A 21,493-nucleotide genomic window follows, 5' to 3' on the forward strand; every position below is an offset into this window, starting at 1 on the left:
ATGACTCTCAGCAATGCTTGTTAGCTCACATTCACCGTTTCATTAATGGCAGCTACACAGTTTGTTTAGAGCTGCCTTGTGTTCACCTGTTTGAATAGAATGAACTATTTCTGTTTCTGGAATGCTGTGTAGACATGTAACAAATCAGATGGAGGGAGGAAGGGCTGTAGATTTGATTTTGTGGCTAAAATCAAGGCAGTGAGCCCTGTGACACTTCCCCGTGCTGTAAGTAACAGGTTTTTGTCCGCTGGTTGCCAGTTGGAATATGCTCTTTAGTAGGATAAGGAGATGCAGGCTTAAAACTGAGGGGTTGTGTGCGGTCTGAATGGTATATGAATCACTGCAGACTGTGCTGTCTGGCCATTATGGATTTATATTTCAAAAATGAAGTTTGACTTTTACTCAGTATGTTTCATCTTACTAATATTTGAGCTATTTGCTATTTAGAGGTTTTCTGCAAAGGTCTTTAGTGGCATATATTAAAATCACAATTACTCATTCTGGAAGCTCATTCCTTCTTATAAATTTTAATTGTAAAGGTGATAGAGTCCTTCAGATCATTCTCTGGCAGAAGAGTCACTACTGTTTGGTAGTGCTAATTGCACTGCTGTATTGCACTTCAAAAACCTTATTTCAGCATGGTCACAAAATAAACTTTTTTTTTACAGTGTGTTTATCCTGCAGCTTAAATGCTGAGACAGCACCTTGGCTTATTTCCCAAAAGCCTGTTCAGAAACCAGCAGCAGCCTTATCCTCTTCTTTAACATCATTTGCTTTGCAAGTGATGCAGCTTGTTCTGCAGAGTGGATATCTGCACTGAAACACTCCCTTGCAGTCTGTACTAGGGAGAAATGGAGCTGCACGTTCAACAGAAATCAATGTTGCAGCAAGGTTATAGTGTATAGAAATGAAAGTATTTCATCAGGCAAAGCAGAGAGGTTCAAAAGCTACTTCCAGCTACTGAATTTATGCCTCTATCTTTCCTTCTAGAAAGATGTGGATACTTTGCCCCGTCTCCAGCGTCTCTTCCTCAGCTTCAACAATATATCTAGGTAAGGGAAATAACAGTTTGCTTCCTATCAGTAATTTGAAGTATCCTATTGGAGCTGTATTTCATTAACATTTAAATTCAAACACTATGAGTGCAGACATTTTTTTTCTAACATCAGATAATATAATAAAGCCATTGTGTATTTTCTCCTTTAAACATAAAAATTCTTGAAACCCTTTGCATTTAAATGTAGTTGTGCTATGAGTGTTCTACCAAGAAAATTACATTTTAAATTTAAAAATTACCATACTGTTTACAATGATGATCAAAATTAAAAATAGTTTTGTAAATATGTTGGTTTACTGTTAAACTAGATATCTGTTACAGCAACATTACACAAAGTACACATTATATTTGACATACCATCACTATATTTATGGAGTTACACAAACTGCTGAGTCAGTTTCTGCTTATGATGATTAGATTATTGCATGCTTGTATTTTACTTGTTCATATATTAATAAAGTCTGAAAGGTATATTCATGGTTATTTCTCTTTCACACCAGATGGCAGAAGCAGAATAGCTCAACTTCCAAAGCAGGGCTTCTATAGTTTCAAGTAACTAAGGGCATGTTGTTATAAATAGATAGAAATGTTTGTCTTCTATGCCTTTTCATATTCGTGTATTTTTGGAGTCTGCATTTATACTAGTGCCAATATTAAAAAAAAAAAAAAAAGTGCTTGCATTATCCTCAGTTTGGTATGTCTTTTTTTTTTTTAATCCCTTAATCACCACAAGCCTTCACTTAGAATTAAATAATTTAATGTGGGATAGGGGAAAGATGCTTCATGTTCTAATTACTGGAAATACCATGCTGTTCTTATGGTATCTGCTTTCTCTGTAGAATGTTATACTTAGTATAAGCTTTTATTGTAATAGCTACTTGAACATTTTAAATTGACCTGCATTATGTTCTTTGCAGACAGCTCCAACCTACTTGTCTGTGTTCCTTAGGTTCTTAAAGTACCGATGCAGTAGATCTCCGTAAATACTCATGGGTATTAAGCATTTAAAAAAAAAAAAGTCAGAGATGAACTGCAGGAATCTTTAATATGCCCTTCCCTTAATTAATCTGCTAGAGAGGGCCTTAGCTTTTTACCTCTCTTGAATAATTTCCAGAATTGAAACATGCCTTTTGTTTCTGTTTTTCTAAAATGTCTTAGCTTGGCAAGAACAATGAGGGGACTGCAGTAGCTGGCTCCCTTGCCATCAGGGAGCATCACTGCAGTCAGTGGAATTTCTGTATCTTTTTACATACTTGGTATATGTTGTGTAGCTTTCTGACTCCTTTCTCATGTTGTTTTGTGCAAAATCGTGTTATTTTTACAGTGTTCAAAGAAGGAAAAATGTTTCAGTTTTTCTGTGAGGTTTTTAAAATAGATTTCTCAAATTTTATGTAATCATTAGCTTGCTTCTTGGTAGTTTATCATGATTCTTGTCTTTTATTCATTGGGACTTCAGTTGAACTATTGATAGATCTAGTCTTAGTTTTCATGTAAGCTAGAAATACTTATTTACAACATTCATGCAAATATATAATTTGGTTTTAATTTGTAGTTGGAATAGGTATAAAAATAAAATCTTAATGTCAAATGAAAGACATTGCTCTTCTATAAATTTCATATGCATATGCAGGTAGGTAGGTGGATGGATCAGTTTAACTCTTTATTTACCAGACATTATTTTAAAACAAACAAACAAATGAAAAATTTCTTTTGATGATCACATTTAGCTTGGGTTTTTGAAATAATAACCTTCTATTGCATACAGCAGTTTTGAAGGCTAAAAAACCCATTAATTCCTGATTTTGAGTTATGTAGTAGATATGTCTTCTAACAGGAAAATGGTTAAATATAAAAGTATTCTTATGACCATCTGTGTTCTGATACTTGGCTTGATACTCTTTGAACTGACTGAAGAAGTTATATGCAACTATAATACTAGTGAATTGCTGGCCTACAGCTGAGCATTCCTACAGTCCTTTTAAATGATTTTGTGTGGTTTTGAGTCACTTACCTGGGTTTAGTGGGTGCCATACGGTAACTTTAAAAATTATTTTTCCTAGAAACAGCTGTGTCTATACAACCGACTTTTCTTTTAGACAATCAAATTGATACACAGATATTCTAATTCATTTATCTGTAGGTGCATAGAGAAAACCTGCAAATGGAAACAAACAACAAAGTATATTGCAAAACCTGGATTTATTGATGTTACATGTTCATTATATTTCTTTTAAGTGATCACTAATAAAATAAAGTAGCATTTTTTTTGAGGCAATGCTCCCATGGAAAGTTTTGCTGCTTCCTATTTTTGTATGTCAACAAAAATCCTTGAGTCTTAAGTTGATACATACTGACATATATGAATTAATATTTCGGTAAAAGATTTGGGAATGCCTTTTAAAAACTTTCACTGTTTAAGGCATGAGACCCTATCATGGGTTTAATTACTGACGTTCTTTTTCCGTCATACTTCAGAGGAGGCCTCAGAATGCTGCTGCTTCTCTGCAGAGCTTTTAGTAAAAAAGGATGTATTGGCAAGATAATATAAGCTAAAACTGAATGCTGTAGAAGTTGATGCTGATCTGAAACAAAAGAAGTCCTACTTCTGGCTTCAGCCCCAAAAAATTTAGCAGTTACAAACTGAAGGCATTCATACATGATGGCTGAAGGTAATATATATGTCTAGAACTAGTTATAAAGAAAGGGGAGAAATTCCATTTTAAATTTGTCATGTGGTAGTGGGAAGAGATTACAGAAACTCTTCTTCAGGAAAGATATGCCACTGAGATTCAGAAAGAGGGTTATTGCTCATATTTCAAAATGTGAAACCAGGGAAGACCATTTTTTAATCTTGGAAACAAAATGCATATTTTCAATGTTACACTGCTGTCCAGGTCAGCACTCTGTTGGCTTTTTCATTTAGTAAGGCATGTTGTCTAGCCATATGGAAGAAGTTGGATACAAGCTTAAAGGACATGTAATTGTTTTTCTTCACTTGGTTGCTGAATTGGAAACCTGAGAGAAGGAATGTTCTTAGCCTAATAAAAACAAGAAAATATCTTTTTTTTTCTTAGCAGAATGAAAATTTATTAATACAATGTTAAATACTTGAACAAAAGCAGTACAAGGGGAATGAAAGGTTGACTGTGGTAACATCTGTTTTCATCAGTAGTTTAGTGGTTAGAAACCTGGGAAAACCCGAGTTTTCTTCTTCGACTGAATGTTTTTTCAACATACAGTTCCCTCTTGGGTGTTCTATCAGACTATAGCAAGTATGTTACCTTCCTTCTCTTCTCCAGAGCTTTTCCCCATATGGAACATGCTTTAAAAAAGTCATTGATGCAAACGTATAGAGAAGGAACAACTGTCTTCCTAAGCAAGTAGGCGGTAACAGAGGACAAGTGTTCCTGTGTCCTATTCTTGCCTACTAAATTTGTAAATATGAATGCGTATCACTGGTGGAGGTTGAGCTTACACCACCTCAGAATACTCTGCTGCTTAGTAATTGCCACGTTCTCATATGAGGCAGGAGAAGTGGGTTTGCATCCCCTCTGGCAGAGGGAAGAATTGGATGCAGGACTCTGAGCGTGCACACAAGATGTAGAACTGATCTATTCTGAAAAGACTTCCAGAAAACAGTTTTTGATAATTTAGCCCAAATTCACAACTTTTTTCTGGGTTGCTGAAACTACCATTTTTAGCAAAGATAAATTCATTTAGGAAGAGAGAGGGACAGGGAAGGAGACGTGGTTGCTGTAGTTTGGTGGGACTCCTGCAGGAGAAGGTCTTTTGGAAAGAGAGCAGACCTTCCGCTCGAGAAGATTGACTGAGGCAGTCTGAAACAGCATCATCCACAGTTGCTTTGTATTTCATGAGCAGGTTAAAGACTCCTTTGTGGTGAACAGAGGCTAGAAAGCATTGAGATGTGGCCTCTGATTCCCATAGGGTGGTCACCACTTGGCTCTGTCACAGCAGTCTGCATGCTCGGAAGCAGACAGAAGCTCGGTTGTAAAGTATGCAGTCTGTTTGGTAAGTGTATTACTTTAAAGCTTTACTTGGCTTAGGATTGGGATGCTGGTGTGACAAGTACAGTATATTAAGTTTTCTACATTGAATTTCTAAAGCTCTGTTTTTTGTATGTGTGTACAAAGATGTGAAAACATAGCTATTTTGCACTACTGTTTTGCTCTAAAATTGAGCTGCTAATAGGGCAGCCAAAAGCAGGATAAAGCAAGCACATCTGTTTTAGCTCCAGAATGAACGTTCTGGTATGCTGAAGCACTGAGAATTTCAAAGCACAGCAGTATGTATAAGTGGAAGGTCTTGAAAACACTAGCAAACTTTCAACTTTTCTGTCATTTCCTGAAGAGGTTGGTTTTATTAAAAATCTGTAAATCATATATAATGGCAGAAGTACTGTTTGGTTAAATGTTTAATGGGAAGTGCTTGGAGCTTTTTTATTAATGCTTTTAATAAATATATTTACATTATTTGAAACTAATTTTGAAGACCAGAAAATTTTCTTATTTGTCAAGCAAAATCTTTTCTAGCCCAATGGAAATTCAGTTATCTTTTCTTATTCTGACATGTTTACAAGTTTGCTTTACTAACTTCTGTGTTATTTGGGAAGATTTATCTTTTATCTTCAGGACATATTGAGTATGTATTTTAAGTAATATGTCAGCCTGATCTTCCAAAAATGTGGTTACACAAGCTGTTTTATGGAAAGGAAACCGGATCACAAAAAGAAGCAGAAAATTATAATCAAACTTGTCATCTTAACTATATGTACAAAACACCTAATACTTCAGATATGCTAAGTACCTTCACTGCCTTCATTTGGAATCTGTACATGGTTCATTTTCCATCAGTTCTTATATTGTTTTAATACACTAAGCAGAAAGGTAGTAGTATCTTCCACTTCACTCTGTCATTTTTCTGCTGCTTCCATTGGGTATATTGTGTAGAAGTTACTTGCATGCTGTACTAATTGCATTGGTTTTCTTGAGAATTGTACTGGGTGACTTCTTTTCTTCACTCCTGCTAGCTTATGTTGGTATCCAGGCCTTTCTTCTGCTGGTTGAGACTGATTGCTATTTGGCGATACTATTTTTATATTTTATCCATATATCTTTTTGTTGTTATTGCAGAAATTGTTTTATCTAATACCTAGAATCTTTCAGAGATACCTGATTTTAAAATCTGACATTCTGCTAGATCTGAAGCCCTTTGCAGATGAATATTAGTCCTCAGCGGATTATTGTATGCTTTTTTGAAAGCCGAGTGATACAAATGATAAAGGCAGTTGCCACTTTATTGAATGAGTCTTTAATATGAACATCTGTACTGCATACGATTTCTGATCCCAAAGTTCAGGGCATACTTAAAGTTTGGTACCCTTCCAAGTATTAGTGGAGGAAGACTTTTCCTGCCACCAAGAGTGAGAAGAACTATAATCAGTTGATGCAATCAGTGAGATTGTCAGAATATAAAAAAAAGGCAATAACTCCCTGTTTTTCACTTCAGAAATGGTCTCTTATTTCAGAATGTCATTAAGTATTTGTTTATCTAATAAAGTGATCCTCTGTTTATGTTTTTATGTGATTATCATTGATTCTTTTGTCATTTGCAGTGTTTTTAACTTCATTCTCAAAAGTACCAAGTCAAATTATTTCATACTTTCCACTTGAACTTCATAACACAGACTTGACTTTTGAAGGCCAAAGTGCATAAGGATGGGTGCACATTTGTACATTTATACACTGTAATCAATTTCTTAAAAGGTACTAGGGAGTCATATTTACTTCTATAACTGCTCAGCTTTTTTTGAAATCAAGTTAAATAGTTCTCTGTTTAAAAATACTATTTATCTGAGTCAGCTGCTTTCTTTTCACATTCCATCTTCAATGAAAGGAACATGATACAGGTTGTACATCTCTAAATACATTTCACATAGCCCAGTTATTTTTGTCAGGAAATCAAATCAGATGTTGTCTAAAAACCCAACTTGTTAGTGTTTGTAGACTGAACTCGGAACAATAGACAGATCTGTTTTTGAAGATAATATGATACTTTTGTAATTGTTTTTCTTCCAATATTTAATGATGTCACAAACACCCAGGATCATTCTGTGATATTTGTGGTTGGCTTTTTTCCTTGTATCTTCCGTGGTTTTCATGCTGGCTTTGATAGCAAATACACCTTGTATTATTTTTTTGGAATATGAGTTGATATCTATCCTATTTTAGGTTTTTTTAGGTAAAACTATACTCCCATAGTTAACAAGTTCTCCTTATTCTGCATCTCTTTACCTGTATGTGAAGAGATTAAAAAGTTTAACAGCAGCAGCTGTTGGTATTTCAAAATACTTATAATTTGATTTATCATACACAATATTGATGGGTGGGGTTTTTTCAGTACAGGTAAATACTAATGTTCTATCCTTAAGAAATAAAGTCTTCCGTCTCAAAATTATTCCTACTCTATGACATTAAAACTTTAAACTTTTTTGGTTACAGTTTTGAGGATATTCTGTGCCTTGCTGATTCCTCATCTTTGTCAGATATCACCCTTGATGGCAATCCAATAGCTCAGGAGACATGGTACAAACACACTGTTCTCCATCATATGATGCAGCTCCGACAGCTAGATATGAAGAGAATCACAGTAAGAAATTTCTGTTTTCGTCAAACTTACTAGATCCTTAAATTCAGAAGTAAAATGTAGGGGTTTCTGTGTATATATGTATATTAAAAATGCCACCATCTTTTCTTAATTTAGTGTGGAATTGAATGGTGTCTAGACATGACAATATTTAAAACTGTAACATTTTTTCTTTTGTTCAGTATTACATAAGGGTGTGCTTTTTTAATTCATTTTGAGATGTTTATTTTTAAATGCTTAAACTCTTCATTAGTAAATACTGTGCGATCAGTTGTCATGTGACATGAGAGAATCTGCAAAGCTTTTGGTTAGAACTTTCTCAACACAGTCTTTACTGGTTTGCTGTATAGCTGAAAAGGAACAGCATATTTCTTCCAAAGGTATAGTCTGTTTACCCTAAAATTGGTGTTACTGGTGTCTTCTTTCATTTAAAAATCTTGTTGGTTTCTTTAGTCTGCCTCCCTAAGGAAACCTGGTGATCACACTGTTTCTGTGTGTCTGTCTGTATTTCTCCCTTCCTTACCTAACCTACTCTCCCCATTCATTTGTCTTTCTGCTGCTCAAGTTCAGGTAACCCTGATAAGGAAGAGAGGACTTGCAGACAACTAAGTCTCCCACAGACTTCTTGAAATACATTGTAAGGTAGAGGATGAAGGGCAATCACTGGGGGCCTTACCATTGAGTCAACTATTTTAATATAGGAATAGCCATGCTAATTCTTCTGTGTCTACTCAAAAGTGATGTGTAAGCATGACCTTCTTACAAGAGAAATGCATCCAACAGCAAGATAATAAATATAATATGCTTTACAAGCAACAGTGTTGTGGTGTTATCTTTTTTGACCAGGTGCTGATACATACACCTTATTTTAAATGCTCATTTGCTTTGTACAAAGGCTGTACTGCATTATAAGCTGCACCTGTTGTTTCACCATCTATTCTGTTGTCCTGTAGCCAATCCACCATGAGTATAAAATAGAGCCAATTATGATGTAAAATATAACATGTATGTGGAAAACATTAATTTTAAAAATAAAGTGCTTTGGGATGTGAGAGTCTTACTCCCAGCATCAGAAATACTAAATACTTGTTTGATGCAAGTATTCTATGGGGTTTTTTCTTTTGTGAATTTATACTAACTTAATTGAATACTTGCTAATTGCTTTGCTTTTAAAAAGATGGTTTTCTCAGTATTATTTCAGAAACTTGAGTCACATGAAGAAAATGTCTCTCCCTCCCCCCCTCGCCCCCACCTGTCCCTTCTCAAGAGGAGATGGAGCCTGGTAGAACGCTAAGTGATGGGAAAAACTGCAGAAAGAGCTCAAACTCGTTTTTAGACTCTCTGGGATCTGTATGGGGAAAAAGCTATTAAAAATGCACAGCCATGGGAAGAAGTTAATCTGGGTTCACACCTTGTTAAACATCAGAGAATCAACCACAAGACAAAAAGCCATAGAAAACCAGGCTTCACTGGTTGCGCTGCTCATAAATCTACTTGTAAAAAGAATGTGTTTTGCGTTCTTTTTATTTGCCTTCTGGTTTTTGAGCCTTGAGAACTTTAACATTTTCTCCATGTGGAGGGTGCTATATGTTTTCTCCAGTAAAAACTGTGTTACCCAGATAATCATATGACCTAAGAAACTGGGATTTTAAGAAAAATAACAAGTATCATGAGATTTGTGATAAAATTAGAGAGTTGGCAATTCCAAATCCAGCTATTCTGCCTAGTAATGCAACATACTGTTGCCATCGGCTGTAAGAGTAGATGTAACTTGGCGGGGGAATGGAAGTACAATATTGGCTATGTGCTTTTTCTCACTTGATTAGTATACCTAAACTCTTAAGTACATTTGTAGATCTTTTCTTCGTTAGTCTGAAGAGCATCCAGACCATTTTGAATTTAAGTGTTGTTTTGTCTTGTGAAGAACTGACAGTTGGACCAGGGTGTTCATTCTTTCTGACTAGAATTCTTCACTAACCTGTTCAGAAGCTTTTCTGCTCGAGAACTGTTTTACACAATTTTACTTCTGCTTTTAATTTTTCTTTTACTTGCTGGCTTCACTGGGACAAGAAAATTATTTCAAGAAAGAATAAAATCTGAAGGATATTTTCAAAAGCTTCTAAGAGGCTTTGATGCTTTATTAATATTGGTTTTCAAGAAGACATGCTCTTTGGTGCCTTTTCTATAGGATTCTCTGGAGAAAGGGAACCTCTGAGCAAAAGTCTGGTGGTAACTGTGTCTGCCTTAGGGAACTATTCAGAAACATATAGCTGCCATGAAAATCAAATTCTCTGCACTTGGAATAAAACTTTTTTGCATTGTAACTGTTCTAATATTTCTTAAGTCTGGGCAGATTTGCCTTTATTCAAGGGATTGCATCATATTATGACAACTTTTAAACCCTGACCCGTGAGGAGGTTGGTATGTTCTTAGGCCATCTCATTCCTAAGCCATTTTTGAATGTAAGACTTAAGCCTTTAAACCACTGAGGCATGGACCCAGCGGTGGTGAAATCAGTGGAGGTTACTCATCTCTAACAAGTTTCACTGTATGACTGTAAACACTTACTCATTGTCCACACTAGAAGATGATTTTCAGCTGAAAAACCCATCCACTTTGTGTTGTGTATCTAAAACATCAACTCAATGGAAAACTTTTACTTTCTCCAACTTTGATAGATCAATATAGAGGCTTGAAGAGTGGGGAGGAGGCTGAATTACAGTGGCTGGACAGATTACTGTGTGTCACCTGTGTTAACCATCAGTAACTGTCTGTAACAGTTACACCTTTACCTCACAACTAAGGTGGACTAATGCAGCTTGATTTATGGCTCAGTGAAATAGGCTTAAGTGAAATTGAAATGTGCTACAGTCAAAGCAGGCTCAGGTTGCATATGTAGTCACTTACATTGTTTGGTTAGCATACTATAATGTTTTTTTTTCCGGGCATTGAAGCTTTTTGAATGTGTCTTGTAGTTTGAGCTTTTTCAAAAGTGGACCTATCTAGTGGTGCTGTGACCTATCATTTTTTTCCTCCAGTCTTTCATAACAGTAAGCAGATATTGTCTGCAGATGTAATAAAATATGAATGAAATGTGTACATATTCCTTACTGAGAAATTATTTAACCAGGAACACTTGCTATCCATCACTTTAAATGCACTTTCTCAACAGAATTTGCTAAGTATATATATGTTTTTATATGTGTGTGTGTGTATATATATAATAGTCTGTGTATATATATGTTTTTTTTAAAATGTGCTGTGGTTCCCAAATTGAAAGACAAGCTGTATATTTTCAACAGTAAAACTCTGCTTCTTTTCATTGAGGTTTTATAGGTTTTGGATGCTTAAAGTAAGAGAGCTGTGTTTGGCTTTGATTATTTGCTTAGACATTTCTCTGCTGATCAGGGAGTAGGTTCTATTGCTTTATGCAGAATAGAATTCGTTATCGATTCTGTCACCACCGTGAAGTGTTCTGGTTTTTTTAGGGAAGGATCCCTAATTTTTTTTTTTCCTTCCCACTTGAAAATAAGATACTTCAGGAACTTCTAGAGTCATTCTTGTGGATCATAATTCTCTCTCTTAAATCAAGTCTTGGCAAAAATATACTAAATTAATACTAAAAGTAAAAAAGGAAGATATATCTCATTGTCAAATATCACTTAAAGAATGATTCATCAAAAATTTTGTACTTCTCGTTTTCCATGGCTATATTTCTACTAGAAACATCCTTACATTCTTACTTCATTCTTGTGTAAAATCAGCCTTTGTGGTATACATAACAAAAAGTAGTCTGCCTTCTGCAAGTATAAGTGAGCTGAATTTTGTGTATTTTAAGTGTACTGTGTTGAGTCTCTTTATGCCTCGAAAGCTTAAATGTATATTCCAGGCCATTCTTCATATTCTCCATTTTTTTCCATTACCTAAAGTAGTTTATATCAAGTATAATATAGCTGTTTCTAATCATAGTAAAATTATTTGAATAATTTTAAGGTAGATGTACTATGGGAATGAAATACTGCATTCCTTGTGTGCTAACTTGGTGTCTTTTTATCCTGTGACTTAAAAGGTATAACTTGTTGAAAAAGAACTTGTTTGAATAATAGTAAAGCAGTAGTGAGGAAGAATACATGCATTCCACTGTGGTCTCTATAGGATCCTTCTCAGGTCTTGCTGGGTGTTACCTCTTTGAAGGACATTATGATAAGTTTTGGTCAAAATCTGTGGTGTTATAGTTACAGTAGTGCTCATGTGGCAGCAGGGGGAGCTATCAGCATGCCAAAGCTACAGATATAGTTCTGCTACAGCTCAAATGGGAAGTTTTTATAAAGGTGGTAATAGCTTTAATTTGCCTTGTTCTTCTAGTGTTCTGTCGCTACTGTTGCTTCTCACGGAGAATGTAAACCTGCAGCCTCAAAATCTCATTGCAGAAAGTGAGACTTCTGCTTCTTTAGGAAGTTTATTCCCCCTTCCTCTTCTCTCTCCGCTTCATCCCCACCCCCACCCCACGCCCCCGTGAAGATGGCTTCTTAGCCATTTAGTAAGCTTTTAGATGGGAAGTGGAGAACTAATAAATGGAGGAGATCTCAATATACAAGAAGACATCCAAGTCCTTTTGTAATGATCTGGCACTTCGACCTTCTGGAAAAGCATCTCCCCTTGTCCAGCAGGGTTTGGTTTAAAGACAAAACAAAGTTATAGACAATAGCAGCAGACTAATGAGGGTGAACAAAAAAAAAAAAGGGAGATAGGAAGAATTTCAAAAGAGTTGGAGCTAAAAGAGGAGAAGGGGTGATAGTAAAAATGAATTGTGGCAAGGTTAGTAAGGGCTTTGTTTTATAACTTTGAGTTTTCTGTTTGGGTTTGTTTTGTGGGTTTGGGGGGGATGTTGTGTTTTTCAAGATTGATTGCATGTGTTGTGTAAGATTACTCAAGAAATGTATACAGATTTGATTTCCATAAAAAGTAGATTTGGCCCTTGATCTTAATTGAGATGTTTTCTCTGTCATTCTGCCGTTATGAATTCTGAGTAAAACTAGGAAATATTTTCTTTTTAGGCTAAGCTAATTTCTTTTATAAAATAAATAGTATTTTTTAAATGTCTGTAGTTAGGATAAACCCTTGATAAAGAAAAAAGTCTTAGTCATAAAAGACTCTTGTTAGAACGTGATTTGCATTAGTTCATTTCATTCTTTGTATTGAGACTGTGTTGGCAGGGAAAGTACTGGTCTGACTTGAATGAGGGTAGTAGACCCTCATGTATGGAAGACGGTGTCATAAAGTATGCATTTGGGCTGGATTAAGGGAAGGCTTTGAGATGGAAGATAGAGTAAGAAGAGATATTTGTGGAAGCTGAGAGAAACCTTTTAAGTTGTTTTGAAAGGAATAAAATTAATGAAGGCTAATTTCCTATAGATTAGTGTCATTTTGTTCTCTTTCACCTTCCCCAGTATGAAACACAGTACCTCAGTTAGTCTGGAGCCGAGTCTATGTTGACTGGCCAGCTGTTTTCTGCCAAATAGAATGGATAATTTCTGCTTCCTCTCCCTTGGTGGGAAAGCTAGTTTACACTTCTCTTCTTTCTACATACCAATTTTATATAATCAAACTTCTAGGGGAAAAAAAAAAACAATTTGAGACTTCTAAATGTACTTTAAGTTATCTAGTATGTTCAATGTGTTGAAAAGTCATTAGAGAAGATTAAGACACTGAAATTATAAAAATCTTGTTTCTTTAGGAAGTCAAGTTAAACATAAATCCAAGGTCAAATGAAGAGATTTAATTAGAAAATAAAAAAAACCCACAAAACACTCTAACCCACTTTCTATAGAAAGGTATCACTAATGTAGTTTGCTAGTGTTTATATTTTAAGGCTTCATGGTTTTTAAGTAAACACAAACTTAGTAAACTGTAACACATAATTGGGATAAATGGCTGTCACAACAAGCATGTTTGTGGTTCTTAACATTTTGAATCATATCTTGAGGAACAGTACGCTTTTATTTTGCATTATTAATTATACATTCATATTTGTGGCATATTACCTGCATGGGGTTTATTTAATGATTTTTCACAGCCTCACCCTGAACCTTCCCATTCAGGTATTGGATTTCATTATGTGGTATTTTGTTGTATTGGGATCTAGAAGGCCTTCTGTATCTGTGTGTGGTTTTATTTAATTATTTATTTATTGTTGATCTTCAACATGGACTAATGACCTCTTGAGGTCCGTTCTAACCTGGACTATTCTGTAATTCTATGACACCAGCCCCTTGGTAATACCCTGTTTAGGAAGAACTGAAAAGCCCTGTAGCAGAGGAGGCTGCCAACAAAACTTCACCCTCAAAAGGCCAGAAGTTGCTTTCAGAACAAACAAACAAACAAAAAAAAAAGTTGGGCTTTCCGATTAGTCTTCCAAGGAAATCTTGTATACAGTTGGGTTAGAGAAGCTTATGCTATCCAAAGCCTCATGCCTTAATCTGCATTAAGGTATTCCTGTTGTTTAATATATGCATATTAGGTTAAAGTCATGGAGGAACAATGTGGGAGTTTGTTGTTTAATCACATTTCAGATTGATGTCAAAATCCATGGTGTGTCAATGGGTTTCAGGGGTGCTGTACACAGATAAGAGTAAGTTTGCTATGTGAACCTAACTTCTGATGCTTCGGAAATTATTTTTTTTTTTAATGTAATAGCGATGCTAAGTGTGAAGTTTCTGTTTTATTTCACCATCCAGTAAGCATTGACCCATGTGCTTAGGGGTTCTTACAATGCTCTAAACATAGCATGTTTTATTTATATAGAAATTTTGACATATCGATATGTCTTCATGGTTGATGATGTTTTCTGTTCATTTTTGTTAATTTTCTTAACACATAATTTTCTGGAAAGTGAAAGTGAAAAGGTTAGGACAGGAGCTTTCTATTTTGAGGGAAATAAAAACACTTTCTGTATGTTCTGGAAGGATACTTTAATAGAAACACCCAAGTGGCAAGTGAAGTAAATCAAAATAAGTTGAAGTATGCTTCCCAATTGTTTGTGTTGGAAGGACTCTACACTTTTTACTTCATGGTGAACATTTCTTTTGTTACTTGGAAAATATATGTTCTAAAAATATCGTGCTGTGAGAACATTTAGATTTCTGTAAACAGGGAGCATTCAACCTAATATGGTTGTATTGTAGCATTAAATTGCTGTACCAGGAAAATTAAGCATCTGCACTTACATGACTTTCATTGTCTAGGAATCAATGGCTTTATTCTTGAAAATTCTTCTTGACTAGGTAATAATATTGATGAGAAATAACGTTAATGTACTATAGTGAACTTTGAAAATATTATTTTCTTCTCAAGTTCTGTTGCTGACTGAGAAAATTAGGCCCCTGGAAACAGTTTATAATGATAAAAATCAATCTTAGATTATGACTCGCACGTAAATAGAATTCAGCTCATTCGCTCTATGTCTTTTCTTACAAAAAAAGCCTACTAACAGCAAAAACTACTACAAAGATATAATGCGCTGTTGTATTTAAAAATGTTCTTTTTCACTGTCATACTCACCATATGCTTTATACTTTTTTCAAAAACCTTTACAAATACTAGTTTTAAATAGCTTTATCTTGAACATTTGCATCTGAGTAGATATCTATCTTCTCTATTTCTTGATTTATTTATAATTATTAATTCTTTTGTTTTTATAATGTTTAGAAACATTAAAATGTTAAAAATCCTAAAATTGTATTAAAATTAAAAATTGCATTTCAAATACAAACACAAAAATATATTAACTTATCAGGAGTACTTTTCAGAACCTGATTAATTCTTCCTTTTATGAAGTTGTCTGTCTTTTTTTCATCCAGGAAGAAGAAAGACGTATGGCATCTGTTGCAGCAAGGAAAGAGGAAGAAAGGAAGCGTGAAAGTCACAAACAGACCTTGCTTAAGGTATTTTCTGTGGCTGTTCTAAGCCTACTGTAAACCAGTTTACAGCAATAATCTATATCCTAATATTTTTTGCTGTAGTTCTTACATAGCCCAATATGCCTCTATCTCTTTAAACTTTTTTTTTTGCAGCTTAAACAGTGCACTCCACAACTGAAACTCTCTTCAGTCAACTATGCAAGTTACACTTTAGCAAAAAAAAAAAAACAGTTGAATATATGACTGTGATATATGTAGAAGGATGGCAAACTTCACTTTCATAAATCCAGAGATAAAGTAAATCCAGAGTAAAGTAAAGGACTTTTTCAGTGATTTCAAATTCCTTGAACTTGGTCTCCCCCATTTCAGGTGAGTGCTCTAACTGCTGCCATGCAGGGTGTTCTGAAGTAGTTTTTTCTTCATTCTTTCCTGTTGAAGCTCTTCCTTTTTGTAGAAAGAGTTAAGCAGTTGTCGGAGCAGCAGCTAGACTCCAGCTGTCTTCTTTTTCAGAAGAACACTTATCTACCAGACCACCTGGCCTGGTTAATGCTTATATACATGAGATGGAATAGCTCTAACAGGGGAGACTGAGGTGCACTCCAGAATACTCTTATGGGGCTGGTGACTAGATGACCTATGTTGCTAATAGGAGACCAAAGTTCAAGGATCTAAGAGTATCTGCATTCAATTTGTTGTGTGAATATCACTATTTGTCTCCAAATAACTTTTCTTCAGAGAAAAAAAGGTGCCTAAAACTCTTTGCTGCCCACTAATGGTTATACAAAAAGCTCTTTCAGTTTGGTAGTCAAACAAACAAACAATTTTCATGCATCCATATTGTTAAGTTGCCTAGGTAAAATCATATTTCATGAAGGGGATTAGACTGAAAGTAGTTGCAGGAGGCTGTAAGAAGTGTAGTAAATGTATATAACTCTGAAAAATAAAGACACAAACAGAATGTTAACAGTATATTAAAAGATGTTTTAAGTATATTAAAAAACCCCAAGAAATACATGAATATATAAATATATGAATGAGGGGAAAAAAAGAGAATTCCATGTCTAGTGCCTCAGAATATATTTTGCTTTCCTGTATATTTGTATCTACATATATTTTGATTTTTTGTTTAACAAAAATAAAAATCAGTATAACAAAAAATTCTTAGATAGAGTCTATTTTTAAGCAGTGTCGTGATTTGGTTTTGGTGTCCCACCCCCCCGTAAGATACTGATGTATTGAAAGTCTCTTCAGGTTTGAAGTTTTGGTGCCAGTTCTTAGTAACATAAAGAAATGGGAAATTAGTAACTAATATTCACATATGGTGTTATTTTATGCTGTTGAAAAGCAAACTGTGTCTCCGGACTAGAAAAAAAGTAGGTGTTTATTGAAAGTGTTTATTTGTAGTTCATGTTCTTAACCATTGATGTAATGTTTCCTTCTAGTAGAGGGATTGTTTGTCTTAGTGGCTTAGGTTTCTCAGTGCCTTTTGCTAGTGGAAAGTTCCCTTAGAAGAAAAAAAATATTTTTAATGTATAATGCCGTCGTTACTCAAATTTCAACATTAAATTGTAGATTTTGTAATTTAATAGAGGTATCTTTCTTCTTTTCAAATAGTTAAGTGGCATAAGAGCCAAACACCAGTATCTTCTGAATGGTTCGGTGATTCTGTATATCTTTCCTCTTTAAATATGTTCTTGTATGTTATGATTCTTAGCTTCTTTTTTCCTGTTCCATATGTTTGAATTGAAAGGAACAACTTGGCTCATAGATACCATGCCCAGTGAAAAAAGTTGCAAACTATAGGATTTTCTTCATAGTTAAATCTGAAGAAAATATTCAGAGAATCATATTCTGCAGTTTTTGTTGTTGTCACTTTCCTCCAAACTTTCTTAAACTATATGCAGTGTAAATGAAATCATAAGCACTCATTCAATAGCAAACAACTGCTGTTTTCCTGTATTCACTGCATCAAAAAAGTTAATTTCAGCAATATCATCTCTTCTTTTTCCCTCGCTGATACTTGTCTACCCTAACAACGGAGTTTCTTCATCTCTCTTTTTCCAGACTATTTTTTTTATTGCTTAAAACCCACTCCTCTGGGAAAGTTTGAGATGTACTTCAAAATGTACAGAGAATGTAATTCCTTTCCAACAGAGGCTGAACTTCATATTTACTGGAACAAGAAATAGTTATTGCTAGCAGAATCTTCACACTTCTAAAAATTGTTTTTTGTAAAGTGAATTCTTGCAAGTTTTCAAATCTCTGTAGGAATCCGTTAGCCCACAACTGAGGGCTAACAAAGCAGTAGAGCTGTACGGTAGTTGGGGTTATGAGGAGACCCTCACTCTCCAGGACAAAGAGAATCTTCTAAATGTGGTTGGAAGAAAATACTGACTATTTCAACTTCCCCTACTTTCTGTGACATGGAGCCCAGTCATCACTGAAGTCTGTAAATGTTGGGCGTTTAGCATTCTCTAACCAGATAACTCTAAAGGCAAATTGAATGTGAAATAGAGTTTTGAGCTCTTTAAAATGGAAAAACTTTCAGAAGGAGAAAACTTTTAAAGTAGTTTCCATGTACTTTCAGTGTCAGTTATAGACAATTATGGGCATAATTTTTATCAGCATTTAAAGTCTAGTAGATCTGTCTCTGCATTATCGGTCATTGAAACAGATCATGGTGTTTACTCTGAGTATAATAGCTGCAGCATGAGGGATTTGCATGTAGAAATTAAATGTTTTACTGTGAAACATTTATATGCAGTTGTTCTTTATTCTTAAGGAATAAAGGAATTCTTAGGCTCCACAAATTAGTAGTCACAGATGATGAAATGCTTGCTTTTTTTGTTAATCTACTATTTTCTGTTTTTTTAAAAGAAATATTCATTTGTAGTGCTTTACACTTCACATCTCCAACACTGAGTACTGTGAGGAACATTCTTAGTGAACGACATTGCAGTGATGTCCACAACTCGCCCACTGTGAAAGGAATTACGTAAAAATATGATGGTAACAGTCACATGTTACTTTTATATAAAAAAACCTAGAAGCATAGTGGGTATAGATCAAACTTAATAGATCAAAAGTGTTAATTTCAAATTGTAAAAATAGGTTTACCCTGGTCCCCTGCCTTTCTCCATAGGCATATCAAATAAATTGTCTTTTTTTTTCCCCCCTATTTGAAACAAGGGGCTATAATAAAACTTTGTGTTTTGTGTTGATTTTTTTTTCCCCCCCCAGCCATAGAGTCGTCTTAAAAACAGAAATGTTCAATTTAAAAAAAATAAAGCCTTTCTAGACTTCAGGATTTTTGGTACAGCCTTCTAAATCCTAATCAGTATTATGTTGTTTTCTTGTATCTTAATCAGCCTAACAAAATATTCTAAAGGAGACAGGAACTAATGTAATGATATTTAAAATTACAGTATTAGACAAGCTTTTAACACTGGTAAGAAAGTGATAAAGGTGTTGAGCTTATGCTATAGGGAAATAATTCTTAACAGGCATTTACCTTGCCTGAGACCCTTTTAGACCCAATTTGAGACCATTGCAACTTGAAGCTAACAGGTACTTGCTCTTTCAATCCAAAATTTCATAGCATTCAAGTAGAATATTCATTAGTACATCTGAAGGGTATGCACCTTTCATCCTTCCCCTGTTTATAGGTAAAATTAGTGACAAATACACAGGCTGACTGTGAAGTGCTGTTTATACTACTTAGGGCAAATTCAGGTTTACCTTTTTTCCCTCCTCCATTCCGAAATATCAGGACATTTGTTTGTATTCCAGTTCCAATAGTGATGTTCTGAAGTCTATAAGAGAAATTAAAGGATTCTTTATGTCATGGGTTTTTAATACTTCCTAAGAGTGTGAAGCTTTAAATTAAGGTTGTTACTTTGTATGGACTTGAAAGCTACATTTCTATAACAACATCAGTTTAGAGTATGATATTATAAACCAAGAAATCATTGGCTTGACTCTGTTTTCTCCATGTTTTGTGGACCTAAATTTGTTTTATGCTAAGCTCCTCTATAGTATTTTCCTCTCAGAAATTCTAAGTCACTGTTCGAGTTTCATTGAGAGTAGTGTAACAGTGAGATGGCTGACTCCGAGAATTAGATCTGGTTCAGAAAAACCAAATGAAGTGAAACTAACAATGAATTTACCCTTTGATATTGTTTGTATTGTGCAGTTTTCATTTGATGAGAGTTCAGCTGCCAGTCCATGAGCTCTTACAAAGCACATTGTTCTTTAACCTTTTAAAGTATGCTAAATGGGATATATTAAATCATATGATACAATAGAATAATAACCTATATATAGAATCGTAGGTAATTGACAGGATTTGCATGACTGTACAAGAACAAGCACATAATAGACTTTTGAAATACTGGTTTGTTGACAAGACCTGTCTAGAATATAAAAATTACTTAAAAAAAAAAAATTACAAAAATTTGAACTTCGATCTGTTGTAGTCCTTGTGCTATCATGAAGAAGGTAATTTCATTTTCTGTTTTCATAAAATTTACTTTTTCCATTTTTCAGAAGAAAACTCTTTTCTCCCACACAGAGTACGTTGCAATTACTGCTAAGACTTAACAGCAGTTGCATAACTGTCTTAGCTTAAGTGCTAGGGTCACTCTAGCAGCATGGAGGAAAGTACAAGCAGTCTGCCCTGTTTTGTGGGAGGCGTATTACAAGCAGCTCGAGACTGTCAAAATGAGATTTCTGTGGTTATCCAAACTAAATAGTTTAACTTTATTCTTTCACAAGTTGTGGATTTACTATGTTACTTTTCTTGTTTCTGTTATTGCAAATTTTGTGCAATCATTGTTTGCTGGCAGTTATGCAAAATAGCACTAGAATGATGTCTTGGGTTTAATGCATAACCACCAGTTTCTTCAATTTAAAACATTTTAAATGTTTTGATTAAGCAGAATATTTCTTTCGGAACAAACAAGTGTGTTGATACTGCACACTGTCATAACTTATTACAACTTTTATATCTTGTTTCAGGAAAAGAAACGGTTAACTATTTGTAATATTGCACGTCAGTGGGAGATACAGCAGAATCGAATAGCTCTCGTGGCTTCTTTAAACCAAGATAAAGATAATGAACCCTGTCAGATCAATGGCAGTGCTGCATATGTATTTCCTGAAGAAAGCAGGTATTTTATTGGGAAATATTTCTTCTTGTTCATGTCTCTTATTCCAAGTTACTACTCACCTCCAAGATCTCACTGTATTTCATCATCAAAAGTAATATATCCAAATCAATTCTGAAAAGATGTTTTACTTCATGATTAAACCTGTTGGCCATTAGTAATAAGTAATATATATTAAATAAGTAATATAACAGCAACTCATTGACTAAAGAAGTGCAAGCTAAATTATTACGTGATTTTGCTAAATAAGGGAGGACTTCACATTTGCAAGAAATGTTAAATATGAATTCTTGAGCTGCCTTAAGGCTGTTCATTTCCTTGACAACTTAGATTGTTGCCTTCAGTTGAAATGATAAAAATGAGGACGTACGAGCATTACAAGCGTTTGTAACCTCTCTGTGTATCAAGAGGTTTCATAAACTGAGCGTTGAATTTGTTTTCTCAGTTTGAACAGCAGCATCTCTTATTGGATCACTTTCATACCCATGCTATTTTAACAATAGCAGTTCTTTGACTTAGTTTTATTCCTAAGATAATTTTTCCTAAGGTAATTATTGTATTGTTGGTTTAAAATATCTTATTTTTGTGACACGCTTTGTGACTTGCTTATTTGCGTCTAAAAGGTGACTATCTGGCATTCTATATAATTTAAAAACCAAATGCAGAACTTAATGAACAATGTGTGCCTT

General features: G+C 34.6%; 1 protein-coding gene across 1 annotated transcript in view; it reads left to right on the top strand.

Annotated features, from left to right (window-relative positions):
* Positions 1-21,493, top strand: part of LRRC49 (leucine rich repeat containing 49) — a 60,059-nt gene that overhangs the window by 27,006 nt on the left and 11,560 nt on the right. Inside the window, exons 9-12 of the mRNA XM_009321602.1 lie at positions 991-1,052; positions 7,576-7,723; positions 15,580-15,663; positions 20,656-20,807. Of these exons, the coding sequence (XP_009319877.1) occupies positions 991-1,052; positions 7,576-7,723; positions 15,580-15,663; positions 20,656-20,807 (446 nt within the window). The remainder of the gene's footprint in view (positions 1-990; positions 1,053-7,575; positions 7,724-15,579; positions 15,664-20,655; positions 20,808-21,493) is intronic.

This window comes from Pygoscelis adeliae, unplaced genomic scaffold, assembly GCF_000699105.1.
Source record: "Pygoscelis adeliae isolate BGI_AS28 unplaced genomic scaffold, ASM69910v1 Scaffold183, whole genome shotgun sequence".
Lineage (NCBI taxonomy): Eukaryota > Metazoa > Chordata > Aves > Sphenisciformes > Spheniscidae > Pygoscelis > Pygoscelis adeliae.